The 24,127-nt window shown below is 34.2% G+C and overlaps 1 protein-coding gene across 1 annotated transcript in view; it reads left to right on the top strand.

Annotated features, from left to right (window-relative positions):
- The first annotated feature begins 10,776 nt into the window (after window positions 1-10,776).
- The window catches only part of LOC143231746 (ras-specific guanine nucleotide-releasing factor 2-like), a 133,634-nt gene continuing 120,283 nt past the window's right edge, over window positions 10,777-24,127 (top strand). Inside the window, 1 exon segment of the mRNA XM_076466378.1 lies at window positions 10,777-11,525. Coding sequence (XP_076322493.1) covers window positions 11,259-11,525 — 267 coding nt within the window. The 5' untranslated portion in view covers window positions 10,777-11,258.

Here is a 24,127-nt window from a genome sequence, read left to right as displayed (position 1 = left end):
GGAATAAGTAAAATCGTTCTCAATACTTTTATACAGCTCAGAAACTGATAATTGTCTTACCAAAACGTAGATGAACATCGGTTGGTGGAACACTTTCGGAATATCTGCCTCGAAATTAACCTAAATCTTACATTATCACATAAACAATAATAATGATAAACAGACACAACAAGGATTTTGGTACGTAATATTTGTTAATACGTTTTCATATCACATAGGTAAAGGGTAACTATGATTTTGATAATTACAAAGGATGTGAAAGTGAATTGGCGCACTGTTTTCTTACATCTTCCTGCAACATTAGTTGAATAATGAGTCTTCATTTCTATATTCTAACATGTTAACTAATTGACTGCTCCTAACTGATCAAAAAACAGTGGCTTTTATTACTGATTATTGAACTGAAAGTTAAATTTACTCTTCCAGATTAATAACGTGAAGTAGGCAATTACAGAGAAAAATAAACGTACACGCAAATCAACCATGTGTTTTATTAGTTGTTTTTTCATTACACAAACCATCAGGGAAATATTCGAAAATGTATTTACGTTCACTTCAAAATTCACCAAGAAGTACTACTTCATTTAGGCTAGAAGAAACTACCTTTATACGACAAATAATTATATATATAAAAAAATCTTTTTATTTGAAGCAACACTTTGCCAGATTTCCTATGGGACGGGGGGAGTTTACGAACTTACAACGCTAAAAGCGAGGGTTCGACTCTTTCCAGTGGATAATAAATAGTTCAATGTTGCTTTGCTTTACAACAAACAAAGCGGTTTTCTTTTTCAGAGGCCGATTACATTCTTTTTCTGGTTTCAGAAAAAAGACACTGGGTGAAGTCTAAATAGATAAAATTAATTCATAATTACGTTTTTAAGTGATCTTAGTTTTTAGCAAAGTTCCATTTCACAAGATAATTATTTTTTGTCAGTGGAAAATTGGAAAACAATCACACACCCACCCTCAGACAACGTCATGCAGTTGCATATGGTATCACTCAGATCAATACGCAAAACGTTTGAACTGTAATAACATCTCGTGAAATTTCAAAAACTTTACATTGTTAATGACTTTACCAATGAAACCACTTTCTTCGATTGTCTGTGTATGATATTCTTTGAGAAAACAGACTTTAAAAATTATATTTTAAAGATAAATTTTTGGTTTAGTTTTGCGAATGATACAGTAATAGTACTGTCCTATAAATAAACGAACTGAAAATGTTCCACAACCATTTATTAACTTCATGAGAGAATACAGCCACCAAAATTCTTCTCCTAGGTTATCTGGGCACCAAAACTAACAAAATTCCTGAAAAATCAAGAATATAAAGTAAAACTCGTACAAAAAGACACCTTCATTTCATATTGAATGATTCGAAGGCTACAAAAAGGTGTAATCAGAAACATCGTTATAGATCCACATCTGACATCACAAGATCAACAAGAAAAGCAGGCATACAACATACCATATTTTTGAAACCAACGATTATCCAAGTTCTTAATTAAACGACTCGTTCAACCTAACAGATATCGGCAAAACAATGTCACAAAAAATGATGATTGACTTAATCCATTGATCAAATAAGTCTTACGAGCGTATATGTTTGGAACAGTTTTGTTTAATCAAGGATACAATATACTAATATACCAAGTTCAAACCAATACTCTTTAAACAGTTTACTAATTCAAGAGAAAGTCACAGACAACATGATAATAGGAAAGAAGCTTACTATTTCACTTATAACTAAGGTAAAAAATTATGATGATGGAATAGAACGAGTAACAAAAACATGGATGAAATACCATCGTTTTTACACAAAATCTAAGAATTTTGAAAAATCAGCTGTAACCAAATATGACTGAAAATTCTATGAAGTTATGTCACAGAACAAAGTTCAATTCATGTGTTTTGAAAAAAAATCATTCCAATTCCAATAGTCAATATAAGTCAGCTGTAACGATAAGAAAGATGCTGAATAGATTAACTCTAACAAGTCCGGAGGAAGCTGCTGGTAGGGCCATCAAGTATACAGTTACACAGCTGCTAGAGGCAGTTTAATCTAGGAAGAACCACTAGGATTAAAGCCCTAACTATCTCTCTCGATTTCGCTGGCTTTGTCTAAGCATAAGTTTGTTTGGAATTTCGCACAAAACTACACGAGGGATATCTGCGCTAGATGTCCCTAATTTAATAATCAAAGACAAGCGGGAAGGCAGCTAGTCATCACCACCAACTCTTAAGCCACTCTTTTACCAACGAATAGTGGAATTTATCGCTTTACATAACTCCCTTGCGAGTCTTATATTGTGAGTCGAGCGCCCTAAACAGCTGGCCATGCTTGGACGTGAGTACGAGTAGTAGCAGTCCTTGTTACTAAAAGACTTGAGTTGACAAGTTCCTCTTGTAAATTACACCTATTTAGATGCTTGAGTGCAAGACAACATGTGTACAAAAACATTTTACCATCATTACATCGAATATCATTCTGGACACGAACATTCCTGCTTCTATTATACTAGCAATGCTACTAGTAATACAACTTATGCTATTATTTTGAAAGCTCAAATTCAAAACACGGCGATTGCGAAATATAAATTATTTTCGGTCTGGTTTCATCATAAGATTGGCAGAACAAAATTAAGTTTATTATTGTCACTTTTCTTTCTGTTAAAATAATAGCTTTATGTACATCGGCGGCCCGGCATGGCCAAACGTGTTAAGGCGTGCGACTCGTAATATGAGGGTAGCAGGGTTCGCATCCCCGTCGCGCCAAACATGCTCGCCCTTTCAGCCGTGGGGGCGTTATAATGTGACGGTCAATCCCACTATTCGTTGGTAAAAGAGTAGCCCAAGAGTTGGCGGTGGGTGGTGATGACTAGCTTCCTTCCCTCTAGTCTTACACTGCTAAATTAGGGACGGCTAGCACAGATAGCCCTCGAGTAGCTTTGTGCGAAATTCCAAGAACAGACAAACAAACAAACAATTTACGTAGATCGGGTATTGTTAATACAAGTAGGCTTAACAAATCAAAGTTCTTAGAATGCGAAAGTTAAACAGAATCAATATTTCTCTGGAACTATTGAAATTTTGAATGTCTAAATAAATTATCATACAAAATATCATTTTATTTTCCTAGTATATATTTGGTGGTTTACTAAAAGGTGAAGTGACAAGGTAATATTAGTCGACGAAAGCTAATAAAGTGAATTAGGTTTAACCACTATAGTTACACTGTTTATACATGAATTTTTGTTCTGGTCCCTCACCAACAGCTTTTTCAAGTGTTAAAATATTTATGTGAGAAATCGATTCATAGGCAGTTATTTACTTGCAGGATAACTACAGGTAAACATCGATATAAAACGCATCGATAAAGCGCGATAATCAGTTGGGCGCAATGGGGTCTTAGGCCCCAAATTTTTTGGGGTTTCTACAGAGGCCGCCGCTTAATATTACCACTGCTTAATGTAATCAGCCGGTTAATGTGATCAAAAATCAAAAACCAAATCCACTTCAATCTTTTCGTGTGGTTTTCACGCCGCATATTGTGATCAAACCCCGGCCTGCATGTAATAATTCCTGGCGCTGTCAACTGCAGTAAAGTACATAATCTGACAATTTTCTGAAAAATCCGTTTTTGTTTCAGTACTGAATTCGTATTTTAAACTTTGCCATGACATTTTTTTATCTGGTAATTATTTGACTTCAGTTTGTACTTAGATTTTAATAATTAGTAAATAAATTATCAAAATTAATTACTATATGTATTAACTTTTAAAATTGAACTAATTTTAATCAGCGTCTAATCGTAAAAAACGATCACATGATTCCTCTGACGGAACTACTTTTAGAATATCAGCCCCCATCAAAGTAATGAATTCGATAAATTTCTTTAGAATTCTGCTTTTTACATTTAATTTCAGTCCTAAAATTGAGTTTAATAAATAAAAATAAATAAAAAAATGCTATATCATTGGTGTAAGTAGTTTTGTTTGTTTTCTTTATTTCACTACAAAACGCGTAAATTTTGCATTATCGCTCACCCCGAGGGTCAAAAAAATATATAATCAAATCGGTATAAGGCGCAATCAGATACAACGCGGTCGAATTTTTTGGACCCCAACTAGCGCCTTATATCGATGTTTGACTGTATATCGTTCATTCATATTTGATTTAAATACTACCCCCCCCTCCTGTTTTTATCAGGTCCCTCGCTGGAATAGCGGTAAGTCTACAGATTTGAAACTAAAATTAGCTAGATGTGTCTTTGCTATACGAAAAACATACACCCTCTTCACTGGTGCCAAAAACTATAAAATGTATTAACTGTGTGTAAATAACAGGAAACCATAAATTTAGGTTTTATAAATTACATATATGTATTAGATGTATACATGATAAAAATATTATAACTGTTTGATAGAAATTTTTATAAGCATTTTATGGGCTTATATACCGAAAGCGCCATGCTTCAGTCTCTTATAAGTTATAACCAACTTATGAACACTAACAATGTTTCGTGGTAATATCATGCCATCTGTTGAAAACTTAAAAAGTATTTTAAAAATAACTAAGGTAATTGTTCAACGATTTGTTTTCTGTCACATGATTTAGTTTTTGTTCTTGTAAAACCAGTAAAGTTTTGAACTATTTAATTTTTTCGCTCTTAATACGTATTTTAATTTAATTTAGATTTTGTCATCTTTAATATAATTAATGATCTTCGCCACAGGGAAAGTGCATTTTTATCATTCTATTATTATTTAAGCGCATAAAAAACCTTGCGAAACTGATAAATTGTCACTTTCGAAAAATAAAACGAGGGTGGGAATATTGAATTAATAATGTTGAAACACTTTCCGTGTTTTTCTATGAGTTTTGTTTTAAATGGACAATTCATTATCAAAGAACATAAGAAATTCAGGGTAGGCTGAAAACTGTTGTTAAACCAATTAGAACGAACATATGTTGCAATTTCTTTCATTAGTAAACAAACCAGGAAAATAAAATACATGTTCATTAGTTCTCTACTGACAGTTACTAAAAAGGTCTCGTTTTAGTGTTTGTAACTTCGTGTGAAAGGGACATCAGTTTGGCCTAATTTTATGTCTGCACCAAATATTAAAGTTTTAGCGTGCATGAAATACAGGTCAGGCCTAAGTTTATGTCCGCATCTGGTATTAAAGTTTAGTGTGAACAGGATACAAGCCGGGCCTAAATTTATGTACCAGATGTAAGATTTAGTTTTATTTCTGTACCTGGTTTTAAGATTGCAACAGGATACCTGACTAGCCTGATAGTATGTTATGAATAACAATTTATCTCGGACAAGTTTCCGATTTAATGTTTCATATTACGATTTCAAATTGTCTAAAATTTTAATTTAGAAGTGAATTGAATATCATTTTGTTTCAAATTTATGATATTTGCCAACAATATTCATGCACATAATTTTTTTTCATTACACAAATATATTTCAATATGCAAATAACAATACAGTTAATAATAACAGATATTACAAATAATGTTTCATATACAAAACTTTTACAAACCTGCAAATAATATTGAGTCTTCTGGCTGGTCTGGAACTGAATATTTTATCAACTGTTCACGATGAGCGAATTAATTCTACGTTGATACATAGGTACATGTCACTTGACGGGAAGCTAGCACCTTCTTTACACGTAAGGTTTTTCCGCTGAAGTTATGCGATTTATTTGTAGAAATGCTAACGTCCAAAGTTAATTCACTGAAGTTAAACGGTTTGTAATGTTCGAAATCTCAAAATGTCCTGGTCAAATATCTGTAATTTCCCGATTGATAAGCATTAATCATTTTATAGCTTCAGAGATTTATAATGTTCCAACTGTAGCAAACCAGCAACAATATTGTTAAACTCTCTCTTGGCGCGTCAATTTATAAACTTTTATTAGGGTGAGTTGATTAGGTTTGAATTTCGCGCAAAGCTACACGAAGGCTATCTGCACTAGCTGTCCCTAATTTAGCAGTGTAAGACTAGAGGGAAGGCAGCCAGTCATCACCACCCACCGCTAACTCTTGGACTACTCTTTTACCAACGAATAGTGGGATTGACCGAAACATTATAACGCCCCCACGGCTGAAAGGGCGAACATGTTTGGTGTGACGGGGATTCGAACCCGCGACCCTAGGATTACTATTAGAGTGAGATTTTCGAAAGTTCTGAAGATACGTTAGCGTTTTCATAAAACATATGTTGTTAAATATTACACTCGAGAATCTTCTAGAAATTTAGAGAATAGACGGAACTTTCGCATTACACATTTAACAATATAAGTTACATGCATTTCTAAAAACTTGTATAGGCTTACTTGCATGATGCATAAAAGGAACTCACCTGATACGTAGTGATATGAGATCCACCGTGCTGGCGCGGCAGTCTTTGAGGACCGCTGTGAATCAATAACTTGAGATCCACGTACTCTCTTACGCCACTCACCGCGATATCATACGAAACGCGATTTTATTTTTTTAAATGTTATAATTTATTATGAAAGTAGAGGGCAAATATTACTCTGACGGGCCTTCGTAGGTCACTACTACTATTGTTAGGACTCTTGAGTTGTGGTAGAATGCTTGAAAGATCTGGTTTTGTTAAGAGCATCTAACTGTAAGAACTTATGAGTGAAAGCAAAGAAGACATGTAACAATATGTCAACAACGCTACATCTGTCATATCCAGGAAATTAAATTTTCTACACGTATACATATTGCTGTTTCTTACACCATAACATCGAACATACTTGTTGTTGAGAATAACAACATGTATATATATATATATCATAGGTAAGTGTGCTAACAGAGCCATTTTTCATTACTCAGAAAGTCAATATTTTCATCAAGGATTTTGCTTTACATTGATTCAGATGTGAAGACATATAAATGTTAACTTCTTATAGACCAAAGTACCAGAACGTCCTTTAAAGTGTTAAACTTCACAGTGCTTACTTACAGGTCTTGAACCTAAACCAGAAAGTGTTAATTTTAATCTTTTCTAGTGTCAGTGTTTACTTCACAAATGTTGATATGCATTAATCAGAATGCTAAAAAGTAACTGGATGTACATGGATTGTTAAGCCTAATCAGTATGCTGCAACTAGAGTACAGATGTTACTAGTTAAAATAATATATATTCCAGTTAAGTAAAACAACATTTCAAAAAATTGAACATATTAGGTTGCATGTATAATACAATATACATCAACAATAGTTAACTTGCGAACATAAAACAACCCAAAAAAAAGATACTTCAATACGTATTTCAAAATTACACTTTTTTTTACCAGGATTTCGGAGACACCGAGAAAAAAATTGAAAATACATACTATAAATTATCGATAAATAATCTATCTTCCGTCTCTCTAAGCATATGAGAAATCGTATGTTCGTTTGTCCGCTAGCTCCTCTCACACTATTTGATCAGTCGCCACCAAACTTGGCATGTGGACTCCTTGCTGTTCCCAGAATTAACACGAAGGACAAAATTTCCGCCAGGTTTCCCACAAAATTTTCTGGCGTTCTAAATTTAATTTCTGTCTTCGTATCGCGCACATTTTAGTAACACTCAACAATCAACATCGTCGCTTAGCAACAAAGTTGTTAGGAAATTGTTCTTCGCCCAACAATGTTTGTGTTAAACGCACATTATACATGTTATTTTTAAAATTACTTTTATTTGCTCTGGTTTCAATAACTTCGGTGAAATAAAGAGCAAACAGTTTAACTAAGAAAACTTAAGTTAGTGTTGAAAAATTTTCAATAAATCAAACAACTAAATTATTATTCTGGGCAAATGCGCACAAAAGGGGTAAAGGAAGAAATGTTCCTTAGTATTTGTCAAAATTATTAATGGTTGGGTACAAGACCAGTTCTTGCACTTTGATATGGTACTGTTCATCACATAAATGATAAATTACTGCAAAATATTACTGGACAGGAATTTATTTACAGCTCAACTAACAGTGTTCCAGTTACAGTGTACATTACCCAACTGAATCCCAAAATTCTCTTAAACCACAAGGGAAGCCAATTCGCATTTTGAAATTAAAGATTGATTCATTAACAACGTTATTGATAAATCTTGATCTACAAATTATGTATTGTTATGAGTTCAATTGTCAAGAGTTTATTGCCACGTGTTATTGAAGAAACTGGTCATGCCAAATGTTTTCACTCCAAGAATTATTTTGCACCAAGCGATTACCTCTTTCAATTTAGAAGGCTCAAATTCCCAGTTACACTTTGTTTGCAATCTAACTTAATAAGGCATAAGGTTAAAGTTTAAAGGTTACTAGATTGTTCCTAAATAGCCTTCTTTTCACATGGTCAGTTCTCAGTAGGATGTTCCAAAATTGGACCTCATCAAAACGTAAAGGAGCAACAGCTAATGTAGTATAACAAGAGACTTTAGTTTAAACTATGAATTTTTTGTTTTGAAAACCAAAGGTTTAGATAAAAATTAAAATGTCGGGATAATATAATTTTTCTCAATATATGTTCTCAGAGGGCATCTTTAAATACCTGTTTCAAGTAATTTAGACACCCGAGTAGGGTAGAACTATTTACAGTGGCGTATTTAGATAGGGGCTAGAGGACTCAGCCCCATGGCCCATGGTGTTAATGGGGGCCCTTGATATTTTATTCCATGTAAAATTACATGGTGTGTATGGCTCACACTGGGTATTTCAGTTAGTTTTGGTCCGGCATGGCCAGGTGGTTAAGGCAATCAACTCCGAGAATGCAGATTCGAATCCCCATCGCACCAAACATGTTCGCCCTTTCAGTCGTGTTGGTGTTATAATGTTACGGTCAATCCCACTACTCGTTGGTAAAAGAGTAGCCCAAGAGTTGGCGGTGGGTAATGATGACTAGCTGCTTTTCCTGTAGTTTTATACTGCTAAATTAGGGACGGCTAGCGCAGATAGCCCTCGTGTAGCTTTGCGCGAAATTAAAAAAAACAACCAACCAACCTTCATTATTTTGGGGGCTCTTCAGCCAAAAGCCCACCCTCAGATACCAGTACCCGCTTTCAGTTTGGAAAACACTGTCTACAGTATATTTAGTAAACAACAGTCATAAACACACGTGTTTTGTTACTTTTATATTAAAAGTAGTAACTCAAAATTATAGAGTAAATATTAGGTATATGACAACATATGATGTGAAGGAAACTTGACACTTTTGTAGATCGTTTTTTTTACAAGTTTGTTGCATAGATTTATTTACAGAACTGTAGATTTGGAGTAATGTAAATATACAAAGGTTGATACATAGTAATAATAATATTTATGAGCCTCATCATGTTGTTACAGTTTATGTCCATTCATGATCTATCTGATGGGTATGAACTCTGACTATAGCCATGTGGCGTAGTTTCCATTTTCCATTGTAAAAGGCCGTGGGGCTGTTATATGTAAAGTACCGACCCCTCTTCACATAATCTAACTTACCTTCAAGGACGAAGGTTTTTCGACGCCCATTTCAAAATTCCCATCATTCAGAAATCCAGAAGCGTTGCATTCGGTGACTTGGCTAGTGTGTACTGACATAGAATACCATGAATACGTGTTGTTGTTTTTTATTTAGATGCTTAAGATATTTGACAGTTGAATGGATATGACGTGGAAGAAGCTTGTGACTGGTGTCTCTTTTTCGACTTGGAGATCTTTCTTGATTGCGTTTTGTATTGTTGCCTAGAGCATGTGTACGGCTTTTGCCATTGATGTTTGTGTTCGTGGATTCTCACCTGTTATAAGACACCATACATTTCTTTCCACGGTTAGGGTGTGACCTGTTACAGATCTGTTTTTAGATGGTCCTGACGTATAAAGTTGATCCATATTCCTGTTTTGCTTTTTAAGTGTTGTTAAGTACAAGGGATACAAATGTCTTGGAAATTGTAAGACTCAGATCTGAACACATCTTTATGATATTAGTATTACATAATAATCAGTTTAACAAATGGAATGTTCATATACATTGGTTTGAAAACTAGAAGCTGAATTTTGAGGTTTGAGCATTCTTGTATACTTCTCTATATTTTATGCTCTCTGATCACTTTAATGTGTTTGATGACTCCTGTATGTGTCAATTTGTTTGATAACTCCTATAATTGTTAATGTGTATAATGACACCTGTATTTGTTTATCTTTGCATGATGAATTCAAAATGTTTTTAAATTTGTTGAGTATCCCTAATGTATTTTTGTGTTTGAATACGTAGAAATATTTTTATCTAGTGAATTATATTTCATTTTTCAAATTTTTAGAAAAAAAGTTATCCACGCACAATAACGATTCCTATTTGAAGTTAGGTTGCGGGGTGGGTCATAATGACCATCGCTCTGCACTGAATACCAAAACAATTAAGGAAATCTGAAAATTACAGTGAAAAATGTCTGTTTTACGAACAGCTATGCCTGATAATCATTTGCAGTTATGACACGGTTTGTCTTTTTCGTCATTCGGTATTAAGATGTCTCACAGCTTGGACCCTTGGCGACACGCCATACATAAGGCAGTTTTTTCACATGAAACGTATTGACCAAACTTCAAGCATTTATATTATGAACTAGGAGACACGCAAGCTGCGTGCTGCTTTACCAAAATTCTGGCGTTGCTCGCGCATAGAAACAACTCGCTTCTGTGTTTGTTACTTAAGAATCGCGTGCGTTTCTCAGTCAAAGCGTACCGAGGACGCAACAAGCTGTTGCTGCAGCCTTCCACTCGATAGAAGCTTCTTCTACGCATGCTTCAGGTAGCTACAGGTAGCTGCTGATGAAACGTGCCACGCGCGTGCACCTTCCTATAATCTCGCTCAGGTCGAGAGAGCCAATCTAATTGGACGGTTGCATTTTGAGCTCTTTTGCATGGAAGATTTGGATTAGTGTATTTCGCAACCGGTGGAAGTAAGTGCCGAGGCTTTCTGTCCAGTTCAAGGTTTCTCCCCCTCTAGTGGTCGTGCAGAGATAACCTGTTGAGTCGCTAACCATCTCAGTTGTGTTAGCGTTAACTGTAGAAGAAACATAACAGTATATGGCTATGAAAAAATATTGAGCTTTTCACTCGTAAGACACATAGAAAACCCAGGATTTTTTAAAAAATATAAAGATAGAGTAAAGAAATGACAGATAGAATACGCGGCTGACATCGACCTTTCACAGCCAGGCATTAAGGTCAGCCGCTGTAATTTGTCATGTTTCACCCAACGACATGCAGAGGAGCCTCCGTCTGAACGAGCAGCAGTTGCTGACACTTGCTGAGAAAGCTCTCCACGACAATGGAATGCGGGGATATCTGTGTAAACGCACAGCGGACGCCAGCAAGTGGCAGCTTCGATGGTTCGTTCTTTATCAGAATCTGTTATTTTACTTGGAGTCAGATACGTCGACAAAGCCGTCAGGACTAATTTTTCTAGAAGGTAGCTACTGTGACCGTTTGATCACCCCGGCAACTGGGAAGTCACCGTCAAACACCCAGGTACACAAGTTTTACTTCACTTATATTTATTAATATTTATATTTATTAATAAAAATCAGCATAGTTAAATCTACACGACTCTGATAATATAAATGGTTTTGTGTTTACTAGAGCTCACAATAATCAGTGATGACGAGAAACCCACTTGTTGAGAAATTTATATTTTAACGACCGTAGTTTAAGAGAAATTTAAATCCAGTTGTTAGAGTTTTCCCAAGCTAGTTATTAATTTTCCCCAACTTAATAACCGTGAATTTAAATTAAATAACTTCATTAAACTGAAAATTACATGCATTTTAGTTGTTAGGCTTAAGAAATTGTCATTTTTGTATCAAATTTTAGTCTTCGTTATATAAATATTTAAAACAAAACAAGATGTGTGTGCTTTCTTATAGCAAAGCCACATAGGGCTATCTTCTGAGCCCACCGAGGGAAATCGAAACCCTGATTTTAACGTTGTAAATCCGGAGACTTACCGCTGTACCAGCGGAGGGCCAAAATAAAACACTCAACATAACTTTAGTTACCAATAAGGAAGACCTTGGAGAAAAAACAAAACTTTCGGATTCTTTCAGCTTATTTTAGAGTTAAAAATGAAAGAGTACAGATGTTACCAGCTTTAGATATGTTACATACGGGTGTATTTGTGAAGTCAGCAAATCAGACGACCTGATGATGGAATTATTTGAAACAATAATAGGATACACTCGAAAATCAAATCGTTTTTTTTTTTATGGTGATGTAGTTTGTTATTAAGCACCATACCGTACCAAGGGCTGTCTCTGTTGTGCCCACCACGGGTATCGTTAAGCACCATACCGTACCAAGGGCTGCCTCTGTTGTGCCCACCACGGGTATCGAAAACCAGTACCTAGCGGTTTAAATCCGCAAACATATCGCTATGCCACTGGGGGAAAGTTTTGGGTGAAGTGTGTTTTTGTAGTTTAAGCACTAAGATGTGACATGAACACATAGAGTTATTTCACATTAAGTTACCACATGAACACCAGAGATATTTCACATTAAAATACGATATGAAAATTTAGAGTTGTTTCACATTAAGATACAACATGAACATCTAGAGTTGTTTCACATTAATATATTACATGAACATATGAGGTGTTTCAAATTCAGAAACGACGTGGAGACATAGAGTTATCTTACATTAAGATACGATATATAGAGATAGAGGTGTTTCCTGTTAAGATACGACATGAACACACAGAAATGTTTGACATTAAGAGACGATATAAGCAGATATGTGTTTAACACTTAGCTCATTTCTAAGGTATAACTTTGTTTTCCTTCTAACAGTAATTATATTGAACACTTAGCTCATTTCTAAGGTATAACTTTGTTTTCCTTCTAACAGTAATTATATTGAACACTTAGCTCATTTCTAAGGTATTACTTTGTTTTCCTTCTAACAGTAATTATATTGAACACTTAGCTCATTTCTAAGGTATTACTTTGTTTTCCTTCTAACAGTAACAATATTTAACACTTAGTTTGTTTCTAAGGTATAACTTTGTTTTCCTTCTAACAGTAATTATATTTAACACTTAGCTTATTTCTAAGGTATTACTTTGTTTTCCTTCTAACAGTAATTATATTGAACACTTAGCTTGTTTCTAAGGTATAACTTTGTTTTCCTTCTAACAGTAATTATATTGAACACTTAGCTCATTTCTAAGGTATTACTTTGTTTTCCTTCTAACAGTAACAATATTTAACACTTAGTTTGTTTCTAAGGTATAACTTTGTTTTCCTTCTAACAGTAATTATATTTAACACTTAGCTTATTTCTAAGGTATTACTTTGTTTTCCTTCTAACAGTAATTATATTTAACACTTAGCTTATTTCTAAGGTATAACTTTGTTTTCCTTCTAACACTAATTATATTTAACACTTAGCTTATTTCTAAGGTATTACTTTGTTTTCCTTCTAACAGTAATTATATTGAACACTTAGCTTGTTTCTAAGGTATTACTTTGTTTTCCTTCTAACAGTAATTATATTTAACACTTAGCTTATTTCTAAGGTATAACTTTGTTTTCCTTCTAACAGTAATTATATTGAACACTTAGCTTATTTCTAAGGTATTACTTTGTTTTCCTTCTAACAGTGACAATATTTAACACTTAGCTTGTTTCTAAGGTATAACTTTGTTTTCCTTCTAACAGTAATTATATTGAACACTTAGCTTGTTTCTAAGGTATAACTTTGTTTTCCTTCTAACAGTAATTATATTGAACACTTAGCTTGTTTCTAAGGTATTACTTTGTTTTCCTTCTAACAGTAATTATATTGAACACTTAGCTTATTTCTAAGGTATTACTTTGTTTTCCTTCTAACACTAATTATATTTAACACTTAGCTTATTTCTAAGGTATTACTTTGTTTTCCTTCTAACAGTAATTATATTTAACACTTAGCTTATTTCTAAGGTATTACTTTGTTTTCCTTCTAACACTAATTATATTTAACACTTAGCTTATTTCTAAGGTATTACTTTGTTTTCCTTCTAACAGTAATTATATTTAACACTTAGCTTATTTCTAAGGTATTACTTTGTTTTCCTTCTAACACTAATTATATTGAACACTTAGCTTATTTCTAAGGTATTACTTTGTTTTCCTTCTAACACTAATTATATTTAACACTTAGCTTATTTCTAAGGTATTACTTTGTTTTCCTTCTAACACTAATTATATTTAACACTTAGCTCATTTCTAAGGTATTACTTTGTTTTCCTTCTAACAGTAACAATATTTAACACTTAGTTTGTTTCTAAGGTATAACTTTGTTTTCCTTCTAACAGTAATTATATTGAACACTTAGCTCATTTCTAAGGTATTACTTTGTTTTCCTTCTAACAGTAATTATATTGAACACTTAGCTCATTTCTAAGGTATTACTTTGTTTTCCTTCTAACAGTAACAATATTTAACACTTAGTTTGTTTCTAAGGTATAACTTTGTTTTCCTTCTAACAGTAATTATATTTAACACTTAGCTTATTTCTAAGGTATTACTTTGTTTTCCTTCTAACACTAATTATATTTAACACTTAGCTTATTTCTAAGGTATTACTTTGTTTTCCTTCTAACAGTAACAATATTTAACACTTAGTTTGTTTCTAAGGTATAACTTTGTTTTCCTTCTAACAGTAATTATATTGAACACTTAGCTCATTTCTAAGGTATTACTTTGTTTTCCTTCTAACAGTAACAATATTTAACACTTAGTTTGTTTCTAAGGTATAACTTTGTTTTCCTTCTAACAGTAATTATATTGAACACTTAGCTTGTTTCTAAGGTATTACTTTGTTTTCCTTCTAACAGTAATTATATTGAACACTTAGCTCATTTCTAAGGTATAACTTTGTTTTCCTTCTAACAGTAATTATATTTAACACTTAGCTTATTTCTAAGGTATAACTTTGTTTTCCTTCTAACACTAATTATATTTAACACTTAGCTTATTTCTAAGGTATTACTTTGTTTTCCTTCTAACAGTAATTATATTTAACACTTAGCTTATTTCTAAGGTATTACTTTGTTTTCCTTCTAACAGTGACAATATTTAACACTTAGCTTGTTTCTAAGGTATAACTTTGTTTTCCTTCTAACAGTAATTATATTGAACACTTAGCTTGTTTCTAAGGTATAACTTTGTTTTCCTTCTAACAGTAATTATATTGAACACTTAGCTTATTTCTAAGGTATTACTTTGTTTTCCTTCTAACAGTAATTATATTTAACACTTAGCTTATTTCTAAGGTATTACTTTGTTTTCCTTCTAACACTAATTATATTTAACACTTAGCTTATTTCTAAGGTATTACTTTGTTTTCCTTCTAACACTAATTATATTTAACACTTAGCTTATTTCTAAGGTATTACTTTGTTTTCCTTCTAACACTAATTATATTGAACACTTAGCTTATTTCTAAGGTATTACTTTGTTTTCCTTCTAACACTAATTATATTTAACACTTAGCTTATTTCTAAGGTATTACTTTGTTTTCCTTCTAACACTAATTATATTTAACACTTAGCTCATTTCTAAGGTATTACTTTGTTTTCCTTCTAACAGTAATTATATTTAACACTTAGCTTATTTCTAAGGTATTACTTTGTTTTCCTTCTTACAGTAATTATATTTAACACTTAGCTTGTTTCTAAGGTATTACTTTGTTTTCCTTCTAACACTAATTATATTTAACACTTAGCTTATTTCTAAGGTATTACTTTGTTTTCCTTCTAACACTAATTATATTTAACACTTAGCTTATTTCTAAGGTATTACTTTGTTTTCCTTCTAACACTAATTATATTTAACACTTGGCTTGTTTCTAAGGTATTACTTTGTTTTCCCTCTAACACTAATTATATTTAACACTTAGCTTGTTTCTAAGGTAAAACTTTGTTTTCCTTCTAACGAACTTGTTTTGCAAGTCACATCACTGAACCAGTCGGATGAAGTTTCTATAAATGTGATGAATGTTTCTGGTTAACATAGCATAAACAAACTATTATTTCTTGCAGTGTGAGACTGTGTATAGCAAGTTAAATACAGATTTCACCTTATTATAAATCATAACGTTGTAACAGGTTAACTTACCTGGATATACTTTCCATTATTGCATAACATAGTGTTGTGGCAGGCTAATTAGCTTAGATATATTTTACGTTATTGCAGGATATATCATTGTTAGCACAAACAAATTGTTTATTTTACAATATGAAAATAAATAATCAAAACAGTCTCTATATTGTTACTATGTGGAAAAACTGCAGTAAGCCAACAAGGCTGGATTTTCGTGTTTAGTTTTGTCTTACGCGTTTCTATTACCGCCTGGTGTTCTGCGTTCTAACGGCAAAACTACTGGTTGTGTTATTTCCTAAGAGTTTGCGAACCGTAAAAATAAAGTATTGCACAGGTCAGAGTCTGAACGAAAGTAAAACATTGTGATCTTCTGTACGTCCATCTTGGGTTGTTGTTGTTCGAGACCTCGTTCTGTGGTTTTAAATGTTTATTATCAAATAATATAATAGCGTAAAGAGATTAGAGAACATGTACGTACACTAATCACTCTTCTATGAATATTAAACCTAATTCACTGATACATTACCAGTTTCTCTTCGTTTGATCTTTATAAATTCACAATCAATTTCATTGATGAACTCTTAACTTCTTCACCTCATTACATCATCGAATACGTATTTGACTTAAAAAAACTATTTTTAAATATACTTTTAATTAATTAATCTAAGCGATATTTTCATTGTCTAGCGTAGCTGGAATTTTTCTTGCAATAAGTGGTGAGAATTACTTAAGACTATCACGTTGCTGTATGGTACAACGATCTACGGAGGTCAATAAACCCTTCTCGTCTAGAATTTTATCAAAATGTAGATTGGTTGAACACTTCTGAAACAGTTTGTTGTTCTGGATACTTTATAAGATGTAGTAGCTATCAGATGTTGGTAAATTTGTTAGTATTGAAGTACTTTACCATGAAGAACCGACATGTTTAGTTATTGGTACTGTTTGTATACTCTCATGATATTTTCAACCTTTATATATTTACTGTAGTGCCTTAGCATTGTTAACTCGTTTGCATACTTTATTTGTGAATTGGTTAATACGACTCCTCCATGTTAATTTCGAATCATATGTTAGTCCAAGAAAGTCTGCTGATAGGGCGTAACGTAGAAAAGCTACTGTAGATAAAGTTCGGTTTTGTGTCTAAATATTTTCATTTTATTTAAAAATATCTCCATATTTCTTTTCAGAACGTTTGTTTTCATTCTATGTTTTTATAAATATTCCACTACCGTATGAAAAACTGGTTATATAGATTGAAGGCAGCTATTGAGAGGGTTGTGGAAGTCTTCCATTAGTTATTGATTGGGTTATGGAAGTTTTCCGTCACCTATTGAGGGGATTGTGGAACTCTTCCATCAGTTATTGAGGGGGTTGTGGAACTCTTCCATCAGTTATTGAGGGGATTGTGGAACTCTTCCATCAGTTATTGAGGGGGTTATGGAACTCTTCCATCAGTTATTGATGGGGTTATGGAAGTTTTCCGTCACCTATTGAGGGGGTTGTGGAACTTTTCCATCATCTCGTGATGATGAGAAACTCACTTGAAGTAAACGTGTATCTCAGGACAGTTGGTAAGGGCTTAATACTTTAGAGTTTGCTAACTCTCTTCTTGTTAACCTGAGGATAACCTGAGTAGGTCGAAATGTTGTTCTCTGTTTTATTAGTAAAAGTGTTAATATCCATATCAGCCGTCCTGAGATACATTATTCCATCATCTATTAATGGGGTTTATTAAAACCTTCCACCATCTATTGAGGGATTTATGGGACTCTTCCACTAGCTATTGAGTTGGATGTGGAAATCTTCAGGAGTAAAATATTCTGTGCATTAGGATCCTCCCGCTTCAGGAGTAAAATATTCTGAGTATTAGGGTCCTCCCGCTTCAGGAGTAAAATATTCTGAGTATTAGGGTCCTCCCGCTTCAGGAGTAAAATATTCTGAGTATTAGGGTCTTCCCGCTTCAGGAGTAAAATATTTTGACTATTAGAGCCCATCCTCTGAGGTGTCAAATACGCTTGATATTGGGAAACATCCCTCCAAAAGTAAAATACTCTGAGTAGATGTTCTCAGCATTCAGTCTACATTATATAAAAAAGTTGTATATACAGTGAACATCAGCTGTCAGAGATCACATTTATTTCATGTAATATCGTAGTTCGTTAGACTATATAATATCAAATTGCTTCGGCATATCAAGAAATCTGGCTTTTGTTTTGGTTAAAGCAATCTGTTGTGGTTTCAATTAACTTACCAGATGACCCACCTTGCACTTCAGGTAATTTTGATGTTGCCTCTAAAAGTGTTAAGAGTGTATTAGTAATTATTCTTTTTAAAACATTGCTCATCAGCTGGTCAGACTGATTGGACACTAGCTTTCTGGTTTATTCGCTGGGTTTTACTTCCTTTAGGAACATAATAACATTTGTTTGCCCTGAAGAGGTTGGAACATATCCATGATAGACAGGTTAAACAATGCCCTGAAATAGTCAAACAATTTCTGAGTCCCCTCCCTTCCTCTTTAGGAGAATGACTTGTTCATCCTCTCTCTTTAAAAGAATGGCTTGTACACCCTTCCTCTTTAGGAGAATGACTCGTTCACCCTTTCTCTTTAGGAGAATGACTTGTACACCCTTCTTCTTTAGGAGAATGGCTTGTTCACCCTCCCTCTTTAGGAGAATGACTTGTACACCCTTCTTCTTTAGGAGAATGGCTTGTTCACACTTGCTCTTTAGGAGAATGGCTTGTTCACTCTCCCTCTTTAGGAGAATGGCTTGTTCACTCTCCCTCTTTAGGAGAATGGCTTGTTCACTCTCCCTCTTTAGGAGAATGACTTGTACACCCTCCCTCTTTAGGAGAATGACTTGTACACCCTTCCTCTTTAGGAGAATGGCTTGTTCACCCTCCCTCTTTAGGAGAATGGTTTTTACACCCTTCCTCTTTAGGAGAATGGCTTGTTCACCCTCCCTCTTTAGGAGAATGGCTTGTTCACCTTCCCTCTTTAGGAGAATGACTTGTACACCCTCCCTCTTTAGGAGAATGACTTGTACACCCTTCCTCTTTAGGAGAATGGCTTGTTCACCCTCCCTCTTTAGGAGAATGGTTTTTACACCCTTCCTCTTTAGGAGAATGGCTTGTTCACCCTCCCTCTTTAGGAGAATGGCTTGTTCACCCTCCCTCTTTAGGAGAATGACTTGTTCACCCTCCCTCTTTAGGAGAATGACTTGTACACCCTTCTTCTTTAGGAGAATGGCTTGTTCACACTTGCTCTTTGGGAGAATGGCTTGTTCACCCTCCCTCTTTAGGAGAATGGCTTGTTCACCTTCCCTCTTTAGGAGAATGACTTGTACACCCTCCCTCTTTAGGAGAATGGCTTGTTCACTCTCTTTCTTTAGGAGAATGACTTGTTCATCCTCTCTATTTAGGAGAATGGCTTGTACACCCTCCCTCTTTAGGATAATGACTTGTACACCCTTCTTCTTTAGGAGAATGGCTTGTTCACACTTGCTCTTTAGGAGAATGGCTTGTTCACCCTCCCTCTTTAGGAGAATGGCTTGTTCACCTTCCCTCTTTAGGAGAATGACTTGTACACCCTCCCTCTTTAGGAGAATGGCTTGTACACCCTCCCTCTTTAGGAGAATGACTTGTTCACCCTCCCTCTTTAGGAGAATGGCTTGTTCACCCTCCCTCTTTAGGAGAATGGCTTGTACACCCTCCCTCTTTAGGAGAATGGCTTGTTCACCCTCCTTCTTTAGGAGAATGGCTTGTACACTCTTCCTCTTTAGGAGAATGACTTGTTCATCCTCTCTATTTAGGAGAATGGCTTGTACACCCTTCCTCTTTAGGAGAATGACTTGTACACCCTTCCTCTTTAGGAGAATGACTTTTTACACCCTTCCTCTTTAGGAGAATGACTTGTACACTATGTTTACCCAACACTTTATTTTCCTTACGTTGGTTATATTTGTAATTTTACTGGCCAAGCGGTTATTATTTTTTATTGTAGATTTTCATGGGTAATAAAAATCAAACAATTGCTTTACAAATGTGTTTATTGTGTTCAAATGTTTATTCACTGTGTTAAAACAATGGGTCATCCTATCAGGTTCATTTTATGTTTGGAATGTTTTTCGTAACTGTTCTTTAAAAGCTTTGTTTGGATAGTGAGGTATTGGATAGGTTTTATAGGTCTTACAACTGATTGTAAATGCGTCCAGAATTGTTCTGTGTCTGTACGATACTTTTATCAGAAAAGAATGTATTCCAACTATCTTATTTTAGTTGTTTTATTTGAGTTACGTGTTTTGTTTGTTATTGTATTTATCTGGCTTTTCACGTGTGGGTCTCTAATATTCATGTACAGTCAAGCGAAAAAGTTAGGACACCCTATGAAAGCCTGTGTATTTTTGTAACATTTTTGGATATATAGATATTTAATTTCAATTTTAACAATACTGAGACATTATAGAAATATAACTAAACAATTAAAACTGTAGAAAAGACTTTAAGAACTTCTGTAAATGTAATTCTACAAAAATGCATATTCTAACTGAGGAAAAAGTCTGGACAACCTACCCCCTAATAGCTAGTGTTATCCCCTTTGGCTGAAATAACTACAGCGAGACGCTTCTTGTAGCCATCTATCAGTCTCTGACATCGGTCTGAAGAAAGTTTGCCCCACTCCTCAATGCAGAAATCTTTCAGCTGTGGGTTGTTTGAGGGGTTTCTTGCATGTACAGCCCGTTGAAACCACAAGCCCTCCACTTGTTAACTATTTTCCGGACAGTGGAATGGCTGATTTCAAAATCTTTTGGGATCTTTTTAAATCCCTTACCAGACTCATAAGCTGCTACAATTTTCTATCTGAAGTCCTCAGACAGCTCTTTTGCTCTCACCATGGTGCTCACTCTCACTTTAACAGTCAGGAGCACACCAAACTAAATGTCTGAAGTTTAAATAGGGCAAGCCTCATTCAAAATGCTGAGTAACGATCTTCTAATCACGTGCACCTGGTGTGATACACCTGTGTGTGAGTTGAGCCATTTTAAGTGGGAATAAATGTGGGGGTGTCCTATCTTTTTCCTCAGTTAGAATATGCATTTTTGTAGAATTACATTTACAGAAAATCTTGAAAAGTCTTTTCTTCAGTTTTATTTGTTTAATTATATTCCTGTAATCTCTCAGTATTGTTAACATTGAGATTAAATATCTATATATCCAAAAATGTTACAAAAATACACAGGCTTTCATAGGGTGTCGTAACTTTTTCACACGACTGTATAGTTGTCGTTGTTTTTTTATCGTATTTATCAGTTGTGTATTTGGTTACCATCTACAGTGAGTTGTTTATTGATTCTGTTATGAAGCTTTACTACGACAATCGATAGTTGCTTGATATTACTCATCTAGAACCAGTGGTATTTCTACTCGGTTTTTTAATTAGGTCTGGTAATAATTTGTCAAGAATAGTTGCGTATTTATTCCAATTTGTTTTTTATGTAATTAAATTTTAATTTAGTTATGGGCTTATTCTGATGAAGTCAGAGATCACAGACACACCAGATAATTAAATGATCACTATCTGAATGAAAGCTTACGTAAATGTTTGAATGCTAACACAATTACTGTGTCCTAAAAATTCGTATAGTTTTATTCCATTAGCCCCACAGTGGCACAGTGGTACGTCTGCGCATTAGCATCGGGTTTGGATACCCCTGATGGGCAGAGCACAGATATCCTGTTGTGCTGCTTTGTACTTAACTTTAAGCAACCAAAAAGTATTACATTCAAATATCTCATTTTTACTATTCTAATCTTCTATTATAACCAGTCACTTGCTACGTTTATTTAATAAGTTTGTATTTAAAATCTTAGAGAATGAGCAGTTAACACTTACTACTGTAATACATTCATTACTTGTTAGGTTCACATTTGTTGCAATACGTTAGTTCATTGTTTCAGTCATTAGTATGATCGAAAGAGTTGATTTATATAATAATATTATTTTTCTATTAACTTAATTTTTATTCAATACATATTTTGTGATCGATATTTATCCAGAAAATTTAAGACTTTAAATTATTAAACAGTTTCAGTAATAATTAGAATGTCTGTATTATTGCTAATTAAAATATTTTTGACCACGTGCCAAATGAAAGCAACGCCACCTTCAACATTAATATGTTTGACTTGAATTTTTAAATGACAAACAAACCCGTGGATATCTGTATCATGTATGGAATGACTAGTGTAAAATGTTTCTTTGCTATTGTGATAAGAAATATGTTACAATCTTACTGGATTTTTTATGGGTTTTGAAATTCTCTGATAAACCCCAAGAAGGTGTTTTACTGCTTCAATTATTTGGTTATTTTCTGTGTTAGTATTAATTATAGTTGATGTTTTATGATATTTCAAATATAATATCTCCATGAAATAAAAATGCGATTTGAACTAAGAAATATTACCCGCAAAAGCTGCAGGTTTATTTTTGAATTTCGCGCAAAGCTACTCGAGGGCTATCTGCGCTAGCCGTCCCTAATTTACCAGTGTAAGACTAGAGGGAAGGCAGCTAGTCATCACCACCTTCCACCAAATCTTGGACTACTCTTTTACCAACGAATAGTGGTATTGACCGTCACATTATAAAGCCCCACGACTGAAAAGGCGAGCTTGTTTGGTGTGACGGAGATTCAAACCCGCGACCCTCAGATTACGAGTCGAGTGTCTCAACCACCTGGCCATGCCGGGCCCAAGAGCGGTAGGTAACAATTAAGTTTATTTACCTATGTTTGATATGTGTGTGTTTTCTTATAGCAAAGCTACATCTGGCTATCTGCTGAGCCCACCGAGAGGAATCGAACCCTTGATTTTTAGCGTTGTACATCTGTAGACCTACCGCTGTACCAGCGGGGGACACACTAGATTCTGAGTACAGTATTAATTTTAAACTGTTTGTGTGTGTTTTCTTATAGCAAAGCTACATCGGGCTATCTGCTGAGCCCATCGAGGGGAATCGAACCCCTGATTTTAGCGTTGTAAATCCACAGACCTTCCGCTGTACTAGCAGGGGACAAGTTTAATAAGTTTCGTTTTAACGGTTAAACAAAGTATTTCTTAAGCAGAGTAAGTAAAAATAAAATATTTTTAAAGGCCTCTTACCTTAATTAAATAGCTGTTTGTTGTTGTTTTGAGGAAAATGTTTATTACAATAATTTTATAGTTTGTAGTATATGTTTAGGAAGACAGTTTATTACAATGATTATATATATTCTAGTGGATCATTAGAGTGAGAATTTATTACAATAATTTTATAGTTTGTAGTATATGTTTAGGACGAGAGTTTATTACAATGATTATATATATTAAGTGGATCTTTAGAGTGAGAATTTATTACAATAATTTTATAGTTTGTAGTATATGTTTAGGACGAGAGTTATTACAATGATTATATATATTAAGTGGATCTTTAGAGTGAGAATTTATTACAATAATTTTATAGTTTGTAGTATATGTTTAGGACGAGAATTTATTACAATAATTTTATAGATTCTAGTCCGAGGCGTCGCTACACACTGGTAAACAGGGCCTGTGCCCCAATTCTATTCGACAGTTTCCCAAATTTTCAGTTGGCCTCTTGAAAAATCAAAATTGAAATCGATGATCGACACCATACTAGAAAAGTTGAAACGTTGTTCTCTGTTTATAAAAGTGTTAATATCCATACCAATCATTTTAGGATACATTTTTATTTCAAGTGGATTTCTCGTCATCGAGAATTACGAGATCATACGAGAACTCCGAAATTTCTCGCACCTGTAGCCTCGAATCTTTTAAGTGCCTAGTGGCGCTACTGGTTATAGTAGAAGTTTCGGAGAAGGTACATTACAATAATAGTATAGGCACTTGTTTCATACATCTGTGATGATGTCTTAATGTGCTGCTTTAGAACATCTTGTCAGGAAACATGGAAGATCTTGGTCCAATGCTTT

This window comes from Tachypleus tridentatus, chromosome 11 (assembly GCF_004210375.1).
Source record: "Tachypleus tridentatus isolate NWPU-2018 chromosome 11, ASM421037v1, whole genome shotgun sequence".
In the NCBI taxonomy this organism is placed as follows: Eukaryota; Metazoa; Arthropoda; class Merostomata; order Xiphosura; family Limulidae; genus Tachypleus; species Tachypleus tridentatus.
Note: the sequence above shows the minus strand (reverse complement) of the source record. Positions and strands in the feature narration are given on the sequence as shown.